This window comes from Danio rerio, chromosome 1 (assembly GCF_049306965.1).
Source record: "Danio rerio strain Tuebingen ecotype United States chromosome 1, GRCz12tu, whole genome shotgun sequence".
Classification (NCBI taxonomy): domain Eukaryota; kingdom Metazoa; phylum Chordata; class Actinopteri; order Cypriniformes; family Danionidae; genus Danio; species Danio rerio.
In genome coordinates this window covers 22,213,229-22,227,175 of record NC_133176.1, presented here as the reverse complement: position 1 = coordinate 22,227,175, position 13,947 = coordinate 22,213,229, and the positions used below count along the sequence as shown (strand labels likewise).

The 13,947-nt window shown below is 36.1% G+C and overlaps 2 protein-coding genes across 5 annotated transcripts in view; one reads left to right on the top strand and one right to left on the bottom strand.

Annotated features, from left to right (window-relative positions):
- ugt8 (UDP glycosyltransferase 8) overlaps window positions 1-13,947 on the top strand; it is a 168,553-nt gene that overhangs the window by 9,800 nt on the left and 144,806 nt on the right. The window lies entirely within an intron of this gene.
- The window catches only part of spock3 (SPARC (osteonectin), cwcv and kazal like domains proteoglycan 3), a 71,164-nt gene continuing 65,591 nt past the window's right edge, over window positions 8,375-13,947 (bottom strand). For 2 of the 4 annotated variants that reach the window (NM_001327987.1, NM_001327988.1), the window contains one exon: window positions 8,376-9,821. In NM_001327987.1, coding sequence (NP_001314916.1) covers window positions 9,676-9,821 — 146 coding nt within the window. In that variant the 3' untranslated portion in view covers window positions 8,376-9,675. Of the gene's footprint in view, window positions 9,822-10,921; window positions 13,833-13,947 lie in introns of those variants that run through there. The other 2 variants (XM_017355108.3, XM_073947027.1) reach the window with 2 other exon arrangements.

The following is a 13,947-nucleotide window of genomic DNA, read 5'->3' as shown; positions in this document are numbered from 1 at the left end:
TTGTACTCCAAATATTCAAAAATTCTTCCTTTAAGTAGCATTTTCTAGACAAGTAAAAAGATTATCTTGTTTTAAGAAATAATATGTCAATATAAGCAAGTTTTTTCTTAAAACAAGCAAAACAATCTACCAATGGGTTGAGCAAAATGATCTTCTCTTTCCTTCTGGCATATTTTGCTTACCCTATTGACAGATTATTTTGCTTGTTTCAAGAAAAACTCATATTTCTTAAATGAGACTGTTTACTTCTTTAGAAAATTCTTCTCGATTTAAAAATTGTTAAATATTTGGACCTAAAAAAAGGCAAAGAATCTAAGGAAGTAAAACATTTTTTGCTGTGTATATTTTCCTCGAACCACTTTCATCTTATTCTTGTTATTATTAGTGTTTTGTTGCATTGTTTTTGTAATTAGTACTGCCCAATGAATGTTTATTGCATTATTTTAATGTCGTGTCCCCATGATGAGATTTTGTTTGTTTCACAACCTGTCCACCATCTATATTTGATAATTAGAAAGACTACCCATGTGAGTTCTGCATCATTTACATGATGAATCAGCATTTTTTCTAAGTAATAACTATATATTATCAGTTATGATCAGAAAATTATCAGTATAAAATATTGTGATAGTTTAACTGCTATTAACATTATAGTATATGAGTAGAGAAACACATGAGTACAAGTTCAAATATGTAAACCAAATATGCATTATGTTGAGCTGTAATCGCTCAAACTTGCACTTTTTTTTTAAACAATTCTGCCAAACATGTGTTCCAAAGACAAGCAAACGGCATGCAAGTGTTGAGAAAACATAAAGGTGTATTTTTTTTCAAATAATATTTTTCTATATCTTTAACTACACCTATATCAAGTCTAGTCTTAAAGATGCTCTGCAATGGCTTGATGCAGTGTTATTGTTGTCTAAATTTAGGTTGCTCCTCATCCAACAGAAGCGCAATGAAAAATTCATTCAGATCACGGCCTTCAGTGTTTCCAGGGAAATTAAAATAGGTTTTCATTCAGCTAAAGCTTGAATAAACTTTGCTTTTCATTTTTAAAGAGGCTGTGGGTCAGTGCTGTACAGTACGCTGATGTGCATCTGAATCTTGTTGTTTTATTTCAAGCTTCTTCAGGCTGATTTCTTTCTATTTTGTCAGATTATGTAAGAGCATTTCAATCTGAATCCTCCGTCTGTGAGATTATGAGGAAAACTGATCTGATAATCTTGACATGATAAAACTGATGATCACCATCAACCGTGATAATAGTTTGTGTATTGTTTTTAAGAACTGCTTGCAAATCGTATTACTATTCATAGAAATTCAATCTTCTGGTGTTTGTACTGTATACTACTTTATTTTTTTTTTAAAAGCTCTCCTCCCTCGCATTTAAATCTATGTTTGCATCCTGTGTGTGTGTGTGAGACTTCAATCCAAAGCCTGCACTTGTGTGATTTTTCTATGACAGGAAGAGGAAAAGCTGTTGAATGAAAACACTTTCTGTTTATCCAGTTGGTTCCTTTGCAGAGCTGTGGACCAACAAATACACACACTCTCTCGCACACACACACACACACACACACACACACACACATACACACACACACACACACACACACACACACCAAACAAAACTCGCACACACACACACACCAAACAAAACTCGCACATATCCAAAAATGATCCAGCATAGCAATTTAAAAATTAAATTGCAATTAAATTAAAAATGCAAATGCTTGTTTTATTTTGCTTTAAGCTTTAATTTAATTTCGCATCCAATTACAGTTTCAGATACATTTTTTAAAGAGCCCATATTATGGGTTTTTGAAAATTCCCCTCCATGTAGTGTGTAACACAGCTCTAAGTGAAGTGAAGTATCCAGCTAAGGCTTAAATCTGTAAGAATACAGTGTTTAAAACTGTTGATTCATCTATAAAAGAGTCGAATCATAGTGCTTCAAACGAGTCGCCTTGATACCGACTCATTAGGTGTTTCGCCATGACGTACGAACGAAACAAAGTTTTTCACGTGCACGCGCAAACCCGGGAGATTTCAAACCTGAGGCCCCGCCCTCTGACGCAGTAACCCAGACACACACACACACACACCCACAAACACACGCACACCCACAAACACACGCACACAAACATGCCGGTCGATTGAAGTCACACAGCAGATGGATATATTGAGTCTCTACCCAAAGATGAAACCTCAGCATTATAACCAAGCAGTTGGAAACTTCTGGAAGCTACATGCTACAAAGAATACTTCATCTGAGTTTGTTAAAGGAAGGATCAGTAAAGAGTAACTGATGGACGTCAGGATGGGTTTCTTCCTACATTTCTCAAGTGTAAGTACGTGCGGTTAAAGTTGTTGCCTCGTTTACTCTAGCTTGCAAATGTATTTAGTTGTGATTTGTTACTTGTAACCGCGTGTACTGTATCAGGTTAACTGGATATATTATCTTATCGCGTGCAAAGTCACGTTAAAAACGCGACGCGTGCTGTTTGTTTATGGAGCTCCGTGCTAGAGTTCTGCTCCCGCGATTTATTCGGACATGTATTCCCGCGCCGCAGAAATCTGGCGCGGGGAGAGAGAGAGAGAGAGAGAGCGAGAGAGCGAGAGAGCGAGAGAGAAAGCGAACGAACGAACGAGCTTTGTGTACTTTGTGCTGTGTGTGTGTTTTTATCCAGACAGCTTGGCTGTCTGGACTGTATACTGGGTGATATTTGGTTGTGTTCTCCGCTCTAGCGGGACCGGGCGCGGCGGGCAGAAAACGGAGCGGGTTCTCAGGCTAAAACCTGGCGGGTGCGGGCTGAAGCGGGAGCGTTGTCATCCGGAGGTGTGTGTGTGTTTTTGTGTGTGTGTGGTATGGCGAGTACACGACTGTCTCCTTCGTTCGGTTATCCGTGGCACTATCCACTGGCCATAGTGTGGCAGCTAAAGTCCACGCCTACACTATCGAGCGTGTATGAACTGTGATTACTTTTTAAATTGCTGATTAGCTATTGGCCATTTCCCTCTCTGACTGAAGGCAGTCGACCAATCGCGACAGACTGTCATCGGTCCAATCAGCGCAGATTAGCTCCGCGCTAAGGAGGGGTTTGGGAACAAATGAATCACTGGACGATTCATACAGGAGTCGCTGGGATAATTAGGTAAAAATAAATGCAGATTATAAGACCATGAAAGTGTTTTTTGACCTTGCATGCATATTAGACTGTTGTTGGAGACCCTTACAACCAAGATATGACCTTATTTCATGTATAATATGGGCTCTTTAAATTTACATGACAGTGAGTGGATAAATACTGCATAACTTTTGCTTCCCATACTTAAAACGTATAGCAAAGCTAAAACAATTATCCTAGCTAATATAAATTCTGAATTAATAATAAATAATAAATACAAATAAATTATCAAAAGTACAAATAGTAAAAAACACAGACGAAAAATACCAATTAAACAAATGCCTCGATTTAAAGTGCACCTGTTTTACCCCTTTTACAAGATGTAAGATGCACATTTGGTGTCTCCAGAATGTGTTTGTAAAATTTCAGCTTATAATACCCAGCAGATTATTTAATATAGCCTCCAGAATCGGCCCATTTTAATGTCTGAATACAGTGTAGCTGTTTTTGTAGCCTGTGGCTTTAAATGCAAATGAGCTGCTTCTCCCCACCCACCGTTCCCACGTGTGTGTCTGCTTTTCCTGCGATACCTCAGATAAACAACAGTCAGTGATAGAGACTGACACGGATGGAGTTGAAATAAGGTCACTAGTCAAAAATACCAAGTAAGTTTATTTGATGTATTGTGCCGTTTGCAATACACACACATATTAGCGTTTAATGACACTATGTGGCTGTGGTAATTATAGCGGTTAAGAATTACATAGCGATTTGACTCTATTACAAACATGCTCTGCTTTAAAAACATTTAAAGAGCCCCTATTATAGGTTTTTGAAAATGACCCTTCATGCAGTGTGTAACACAGCTCTAAGTGAAGTGAAATATCCAGCTAAGGCTTAAATCTGAAAGTGTACCGTGTTTAAAACTACTGATTCATCTATAAAGGAGTTGACCCAGAGTGGTTTAAATAAGTCATGCAGGTAACAAGTCTTTAGCTGTGTTGGTTCGACGTCGATACGGAACTCAAACCCTGCCCATTTGTTGAGCATGCAGACCTGGGAAAATTGAAACCCACAACCCACAAACACTGTAGCAGATCCCGGTTGAATCATGTCGTGAAGACGCTGTACTCTGAAGTCTGAGGGAAAGTTTGTGTTATTTTCCTTACCCAAAGATGAGGCTTTGCAGAGTCTGAGGATGAAGTTTCTTTTAGCAAAAATACCTCAGCATTATAGCCCCAGCCTTGTGCGTTGTTCCTTTCATTTTTCTGACGAGTGCTTCAGCAATCTACACGCTTACAGTGGGGCATTCACTGGCCATTTGTTAAAGGAAAAATCTGAAAAGACTGTCCATGTATGGGACTTTGTCAAAGCTTGACAGGAACTTTACAGTACACAGTTTATGGACCTGTTTCATCCTTCATTTCACATGTGTAAGTAAATTAAAATGGTTGTCTTCTTGTTTTCTCTAGTTTGCAACTTATGTTTTTAATTGTGTTTTGTTTCTTGTACTTGCTCCTTTGCTTACAGATTTAAATGCGTTTGTAAGCTCGCGATTCACTGCCATTTGTCGTTGCTATGGCCACCGTCAGCTCTTCCTACACACTTGCAGTTGTGAGTTTCAAAATAGTTCAGCTTTTGCCACTGTGTGGATTAATAACGAATGTGTCACTGCTTATACTTATGGTTTAGAATGTTGTTGGAGACCCCCAAAACCTAAATATGACCCTTTTTAATGCATAATAGGGGCTCTTTAAATTTATAAAAATCACAGAGTTGTAACAAATATTTTAATAATTTTCATTGCAAAAAAATCTGGACATGTGTATACATGTTATTATAGAAAGATGGCGCCTGTCAATTAATTTGGAGGGTGTGGAAAACCACACTTCTTCCTTACAATGTGGTGGGCCTCAAAATCACTAAGATTTGGGTCCTATTTTAACATTAAGAAATTTAAAAAAGAGACTTGTTGGGTTTATATCACTCCAGTATGACAGTGGACACACTATACCTATAAACAATTCTGTCCTAACAGCTTAATCTTTTTTTGTTTTATTAACACCTGTAGTTACTTTAAAAGTTAAAGCACGGATCCAATATGACATGAACTAAGACAATATAAGATGAACCAAGAATCTTTTTCAATAAGAAGGTCTGTATTTATCCATCTCAGCACAAGAAGACTATATTTTTGCTTTCCGACACCTGTCTGTTCACGCTTTGTATGTGTGTAAATAAACAAATACTAAAAATAGTCAAATTGCTAATGTCATTTCTTTTGTGCAACTGGGGCATGATTGGTTTAGTCAGATAAAACTTTGGGGACAATGTAAAATATGTTACATCCCAAATATTTGATGAACATTTAATTTCAGCAAGAGATTAAATTATCCAACAGAACTACTGTGTAAACTTGATCCAGATGCAAACACGTACACTGTTGACAGACACATGATTGTGTTTTAATGATTAAACAAGTGTTCAGCTCCACAGATGCCCCAGTTAACGTGGTGTGCGTGTGTGTGTACAGATGAGAAATTGTGGCATATAAAATATTAAAATCGCATTTATACATAATGCAGCACTAACCGGACCAGACACATCCGATTTCTCTCTCTCTCTCACACACACACACACACACACACACACACACACACACACACACACACACACACACACACACACACACACACACACACACACACACAGGTTAGTTTTTTTGATTAGTAGGGACATACCTTTCTCTTTTTTACTTTGTACAAACTGTATTTTATATTGATTTGCCATATCCCTAAACCCAACCCTCACAGGAAACAGTGTATAGTTCTAAGTTCTAAATGCTTCACATTTTCGCGGTTGTAGCTCCTATCATCTGAAGGCAGAAGGCATTAACTAAGTGATTGACAGCTGAAATTAATCAATTATTCGCGTTCAGTTCTAGAGCAGTGAGCCAATAAGAAGAGCACAAAGGCGGGGCAAGCATTGCGGGCTTTTTTACTTCAGCAAGTTCACATAATAACTGTATTAATCTGTTGCTGTGTGCTGCGTTTGGCGTTTTTAGGTGCAAAGATGAATTCTGCATAAATGTCTCCTAAATCCGCGCACGCGGTGAGGATTTTGCAGTAAAAACAATGAAAATGTATGCACTACAGTGAACTCCAACCGAACTCTCGTCTCCTTCACCAGCTGTGGGAAAAGGCACTAGAACAACACGCATCAGTGTGCCTACTCATACCAGAGTCCCGCAGAAAAAGAGATTGACAAGTGGTCATTTGTTTGTAACTTAATTTACTGAGTTAAGAATTTATTTCCATATCAGCTTCTCTGGCTATTTCATGGCAAAACCAAATTTACTAACATATTAGAAATATATCGCTTTTCTATAATAAAAAAATAGAAAAAAGGACATTAAACAGCATATAACAAATATAAGATAAGAATCTAGAAGGTTTACTCAACATTACCCATCAGATAATTTATTATAGCCTCCAGAAACTGCCCATTTTGGTTTCTGAATACAGTGCAGCTGTTTTTGTAGGATGTACCTTTAAATGCAAATGGGATGCTTGTCCCTGTTCCCACGTGCATGTCTGTTTTCTTGCTTTACATCAGATAAAAAGCAGTCAGTGATAGAGACAGACAGGGATGAAGCTAAAATACAGCTTAAAAATACCAAGTAAGATTATTTCATGAATTTGTGGTCCAATTTATTCAAGCCTTTCTGAAACGATGAGTCACACAAAAATGCTGTTTGCAATACACACAAACACATATTAGCGTTTACTGACACCATGCGGCTGTGGTGACTATGGTTTAGAATTACATAGTGATTTTACTGTTTTTATTATATAAAACAGGCTCTGTTTTAAAAATTTTTAAACTTATAAAAAAATCACAGTGAGTAACATAACATAAATATACAATTTTTCTATAATAAAATTATAACAATAAAAAAAGACATTCAGCAGCAATAAATAATACAATAAAAATCTAAAAGTTTTTTAAGTTTACTTTTGATAATTTTTTTTTACCATTTTTGAAGGATTCACACATTAAAAAAATATTTCCTTTAAAGATGCTAAATGTAAGTTTTTGACTCTTCTAAAACACCATAATGTGTGCAGATATTAACGAAACAGGTGAACATTTTGTTTATCTGAAAACAATACTAAAGTCAAAGATGTTTAGGTTTTTTTAACCTGTCCAATGACAATTATATTTATTCCTCGGGTTGCCTTTTTAGAAAACCGCATATTTCATTCATTCAGAAAGGCTCTCAAAGTATGCATCCGTGGCGAAATGCGACCCCTGGTGGACAGTGGCATATTCCAAAATGAGACGCAGATTCAGAGTTCCACATGAGGTTATTAATTAGTATATAATATAAATATTATGAGCGTAAACATTAGGTGAGCAGGTTACATTATAACCATGTTTCCCAACAAGATGCTACGTGAGGAGATTTTCAGTGATATCAATTTGGCTGTTTGCACCAGACGCAACGGGACAGAAATTTAAATACAGCCATTCAGAAGCACAGAATATGCACTCACCCACATAACGGTAAGGTTTAAACTCTAATTAACACATATTAAACCTATTTAACGTTGTTAAATGTACACGCTGAATCACTCATAGTTCTAAAGTTATATTTGAAACAGTTTATTTTATTTTTAAGATCTGAGGTGAGCTATCTGCTGCTGCTTTCAGTAGTATGGCAATATATGTCATGTAAAATGGCTTTTAAACTCAAATTATAAGCATTTAACACTGAATAAAGCACATGAGGTGTACCTGAGGTGATCATTGTCAGTTTTCTGTTGTTCACCTGTGAGAAATAGGAGCTGTTTCTAATATATCAATTGTTGGTTTGGACAAAAACGTCTTTAAATTTGGAAAATATATCACTTGCCATTGCTTTTATTTAGAAAACAATTTAAATCAGCCTTTAGGCTCGATCGTCAGACTTGCTCCTTGGTCCTACATCTGGCAACCTGCACTTGCATTTGTTTTAATCCAGGATTGCAATACCTAATTCAACCACTAGGTATCAAACTTACATACTGCACCTTTAAAAGTGTCTCAAGATAAGAATTGCTGTCTGATAACATTGAAAATAGGGCATTCCAAAAGTATATGTTTAACAGTTTGATTTCTTTTGCAATATTGACATTTTGCCATAATGCATGTATTACCAGGATACACACACATACATACAAAGAAACAGAGAACAAGAAAACTGTTTTGGTCTGTGTAACTTTATTTGAGCAAATAATATAGATACTGTAAAAAACAAACAAACCAACAAAAGAAAAGTGTTATCTCTATGACAACATCTGGACAACACTGATAAAGGTGGTTCCTCAACCTCCATAAATGATTATCATAAACTTGTTCGACCATTTCTTTTATTGTCTTTTTTTTTCAGAAAACACCACAATATCCATAGAAGAAAACGTATATTTTCATATGCACATCATGAAAACAAATCTGACAAAAATGCAAAAGCTCTGAGAGGGAACGAGGAGAAGAAGTGACAGCAGCAGCATCTATCATATGATTTGTCGTCTACAGTAACATATGCAAACTAACTAATCAAGTCCACTTTCTCCTATAGACCAAAACAACAGAGAACATGATGCAAAAAAAATCTCTCTCTGTCTCTTTTTTATTTTTCTTGTATATTCTTATGGCAGTCGAATTCTACATTCTAACACTAAAAATCTCTATCCTTCTTATCCCACTAGACCTGTTTTCTCCTCCGTGCTGTGTCAAAGGCACCTCATGCCCAAGGACTGCCAATGTGTCTACAAGATAAGTGTGTATGTTTGTGTGTCTGTAAATAGCATGACTCTGTCCTCTTATAACATTGACTGCAGTCACATCTACTGTAATTAATTGTGTGTCTGACATGTGGTCACTCCCGGTCACATCTTAGCCATTTCAAACAAGATTTTCCTTTAGAATGTTCACGTTTACATTTAAAATACTGAACATCTTTTGATGAATTCTCAAAATGTGTAAGTATTCGTTCTGCTGATGGACAAAAATATATATATATGATAAATCAATAGGTTATACTATTACGATGAATCAAAACATTGACGTTAATCCCTCACGGCATGACTGTAAAGTCTCATAGAGTCACGGTTGCTCATGGAGTTATTCCTTCATTTGTGTTTAGGCATGTCATTTGTGTGTGCATGTTTATAAGTGCAAACATTTAAATGAATCTCTTATCAAAATCCACTTATGAATTCCTGAACTTCTAGGTTTGTCGATACACTTATTCACTTTGGATGAATGTAATAGATGGAATACAAATTAAATGTGGTTATCGAGGCTTGGTATTAATTTTGTACAAATGTTCTACAGCACAGGGGCGATGAACACTTTAGTAATGTTAGTACTGCACTCTGCTGAGGTCACCTAGAAACGTGCTTTAAGACCAAATGAAAGTCTGTTTTATTTTTTGATTTATTTGGTTCCTTCTTTTCAAATGTTTTCAAACAATAATAATAAAAAAACAACGGAAAGCGGATTATGACAGGTAGCTGTACTCATCATCAGCTTGGTCATATTCATCATCGTCGTCTCCCATTTCCTCTTCATCATTTACAACATCGCCGTCCTCGTCATCCGAGAGAAGAGAGTCACCGCTGCCAAAATCTCCAGAAGACTCCACCACTAAAAGAATGACAACAACAAAAGCTTATTCATTTCATTTATATTCATTATTATCAGCAGTAGTGATAGTAGCTGTTTTTCTTTCAGAAAGGTTATTCCATTCAGGAGAGATGCATTTGAAGTTTATGTGAATCAATATTTACAATATCTATTTTGCTAGCTCACATTGTTATTCCATAGGCGACAAGGGTGTAGGTTTGCACTTGACATTATTGGGGGCAGGTGAATCAAACATAAGTGTGTGTGTGTGTGTGTGTGTGTGTGTGTGTGTGTGTGTGTGTGTGTATGTATATATGTGTATATATATATATATATATATATATATATATATAGAGAGAGAGAGAGAGAGAGAGAGAGAGAGAGAGAGAGAGATACTTGTAGAGCTGCGCATCGAAGGATTCTTTAGTATTTGGACTCTCAGCAGTGAATATTAAACCACACTAAACTGAACTAAACTGAACTAACCTAAACTGAACTGAACTGAACTTAAACTCTAAAAAAATGAACTGACAGTTTCAATTCACTATAATCTTCTATGTGAAGCTGATTTGACACACTCTACATTGTAAAAGCACTGTATTTAATTGAGTTGAATTAAATAGAAAAATAAAATCAAAAATAAAACCAAGAAAACCATTAAATGAAACTCATTAAAACAACTGAATTTATTTTTACAATTGTATCAAAATGAAAACTAATTTAAAAATGCAAAACTATAACAGCCGTGGAACAATCCTAGACTCATGGGTTTCCTGATTGGACTTTTAGACGGACTAAATATGTATGAATGAAAGGGACTCTTCTTAATTCTAATGCACGATTCACCGGCTGAAATGACAATGTTTATTTATTTATTTTTTTATTTACTGCTTTTTTTGTGATTCTAAAAAGCATGTTAATATGAGGAACTTTGTTGCATTACAGTTCATTCCACTGTGGCTTGACCCCTGATAAATCAGGGACTAAGCTGAATGAATGAATGAATGAATGAATGAACGAACGAATGAATGAACGAACGAATGAACGAACGAACGAACGAACGAACGAACGAATGAATGAATTAATGAATTAATTAATTAATTGCAGTGGGTTTTTTTTTTCAATTTAGGTACAGGCTTTAAATAAGCCCTTTGGTTTCTGCCTCTCACTGTCCAGTATACAGTATATCTTGGCACTTTTCTATATATTTTGTTCATTTTTATTATTGTGTAAATAAAATAAATAAATTATAGGCACATGATTGTCTGTCGGTTGCTAAGCATCCAGCTTTAAGTTTGTAACCCAGTGTTGTTTCACACTGCACACAGTTGGCACCGAAATGCAACATGGTAAAATAAGACCTTTGCTTTTAAGCAGGCTTTTCCCAAGTTAAAAGTGTTGCTAATTACGCTTATAAATTATGCTTGAAACTGGGTTAAAAGTGGTGTTTAGAATAACGATAACCCAGGGTTAAAGGTATAGTTCACCCAAAAATGAACCTGTTCTCATTATTTACTCACCCTCAAGTCGTTCCAAATTTGTATGATAAAAAAGGATGTTTTAAAGAAATCTGAAAACCTGTAACCATTGACTTCCATAGTAGGAAGAACAAATAGAATTTAAGTCAATGATTAAAGGTTACCAGATTTCTTTAAAATATCTATAAGTAATCCTCACTTTTGGGTGAACTATCCCCTTAAATGCATCTTTAAAGCAAGTTTCAGGTTTTGAAAGCCCTTGATTAAAATCTTTTGCATTTCATAGTGTAACTATTGAACACAACTAATCATCTGCAGTTTTCACAAATATTGCCATAGCCTGATGGTCAGAACACTTGTATGCATTATAAATTCCAGATTAACTGAGATCTATTCGTGTCAGCTGACTTTTTTTAATGGAGTGCGACAGCTGTGATTTCAAAGCCTGACTAATTTGCCACTGGTTAATTATAGGGCCCCTGAAGTGCCTTGAAACATGCAGCATTATTCAGAGTGTTGAAGTAATTTCAGCACAATAGCCAATGCCATTTTGTATATATTACAGCTCAGCCAGAGTCTCTGCTTGGTAAAGCTATTTGACAGTTTATGATGGCCACAGACTTATTGCAATGCTGGCTCTAATCGTTTCTCATTCTAATCTTCCTTTCCTTTCCTTTCCTTTCCTTTCCTTTCCTTTCCTTTCCTTTAAATCTGAAATGAATATGACACTATATTAGTCCAATAATACAGCCAAACCAAGGACTGGGGAAGGGAGTGACACGATGGCTCAGTTAGCAATGTCGCCTCACAGCAAGAAGGTTGCTGGTTCGAGTCCTGGCTGGGTCAGTTGGCATTTCAGTGTGGAGTTTGCATGTTCTCCTCGTATTTGCATATGTTTCCTCAGGGTGCTCGGGTTTCCCTCACAGTCCAAAGAAATGTGGTACAAGTGAATTGGCCGTAGTGTATAAGTGTGTGTATGGGTGTTTCGCAGTACTGGGTTGCAGTTGGAAAGGGCATCTGCTCTTTAAAACATCTGCTGGATAAGTTGGTGATTCATTACTCTGTGGCAAATGGGTCGAATTTAAATTTATTTGATACTTGGAATTCACCAAGCAACCCCGAGCCCTACCTTGGGGACCACTGACCTATGGCGTACAGCCTGCGAATTACAGCAGTACTGATATACAGACATATTCCATTGACACTCATTTATGATAGCTGATATAAAAACAAAAACATGAAAGATTATTATTTGCTTTCATCACTAAAATTATAAGGTAATTCTAACCCGATTCTGCTTCCTCACAAGAATGCTTTTGCTCTCTTAAAATGTTTTTTTTTATTTCTGCCAAAATTATTGTTTTACTCCTTACAGCTATATTTTAACGATCTAAGCGTTAAGTCAAAAGCGCATGGCGCAAAATCATTAAGGGTATGTCTGAATCCACTTCTGCTATCATAAGGACTGAAAAATAAGGTCTGCGCCCTGGCGTATGGTCTTACTGGTTTGTGCTTATTTTCTTAATGAGTTATGGGTGTGTGCTTTAAATCAATCAGAGTCTCTCAAGAGACAGTTGCATCGCGCCATGGCCATTTGCTATTTACATGGCGGATTTTGTAATTGGAAAAACTGAACATCTCACTAGCAGGAAATGGTTAAATGAACCATCTGCAGCGCAAGGATAAAGAATGAGCATTCTCCATTCAGACTCTTTACTTTCTCTTTAGTTTACGTTTACTCCTTACTTTACTTCTTTACTTTCGTGGATAAGGAAACGATGGAAACTCACTGTACTGAAGACATCCATTAGTCTACATATTAAATTTTGTTTGTTAAGCGCAAAGATTTGTTTCAAAACTATTTCTAAATTAAGCTCTGATATCCAGCAAACAAATAAATGGAACAATAATAACGAAGTATGGTCGAAAAAACAGTTATATCCACACACACGTCCTATTCTTATGCCTCATATGATGATGCATACATCTCCAAAACCTGACAGGTGGACAAATCTAAACTTGTTTTTATTAAAACAAATATAAATATGCTTATAATAAATAAAACTGCTAATTATAATAACATTATACAAAGGCATACAAAGGCAAATTGTAGAATTATGTAGCAAATAATACTTTTTGTAACATTTTAAACCTTAATTTTTTTCCATATGTAAAGATATTTGTGTATTGCTGTACATCCTGTGTGTTTTAAGAGATAAGTTAAAACACAGTTTTTGGACCTGCATAGGTGTATAACTAACGCACTCTGTGCTTTACTTGGTCGATAGTGTGGTCTATTTTAGTTCCTCAAAACCGCAACACGCCAACAATGCGCATTAACACACCTCCTTTCTAGACCGGAACACCCATGAGTCCACAAAGTTACGCTAATAGATTTTCATTTAAACAAAATGCAAGAAAACATGAAAATTAGGCCAGCACTGGTCTAAAAATAGCAACAAATCATGGCCAGCATGTCTTGCGCCTTATTGCACTGGTGTATGATAAGGCCCATAATGTCAGCTGGCACATGTTAAAACAACATCTGGTCCCACTTTATATTAAGTGTCCTTAACTACTATGTACTTCCATCAAAAAATAAATGCAATGTACTAACTGTGTTTATGATGTATTTGAGAACACTTGTGGTGCTTTTGAGTTGGGATAGA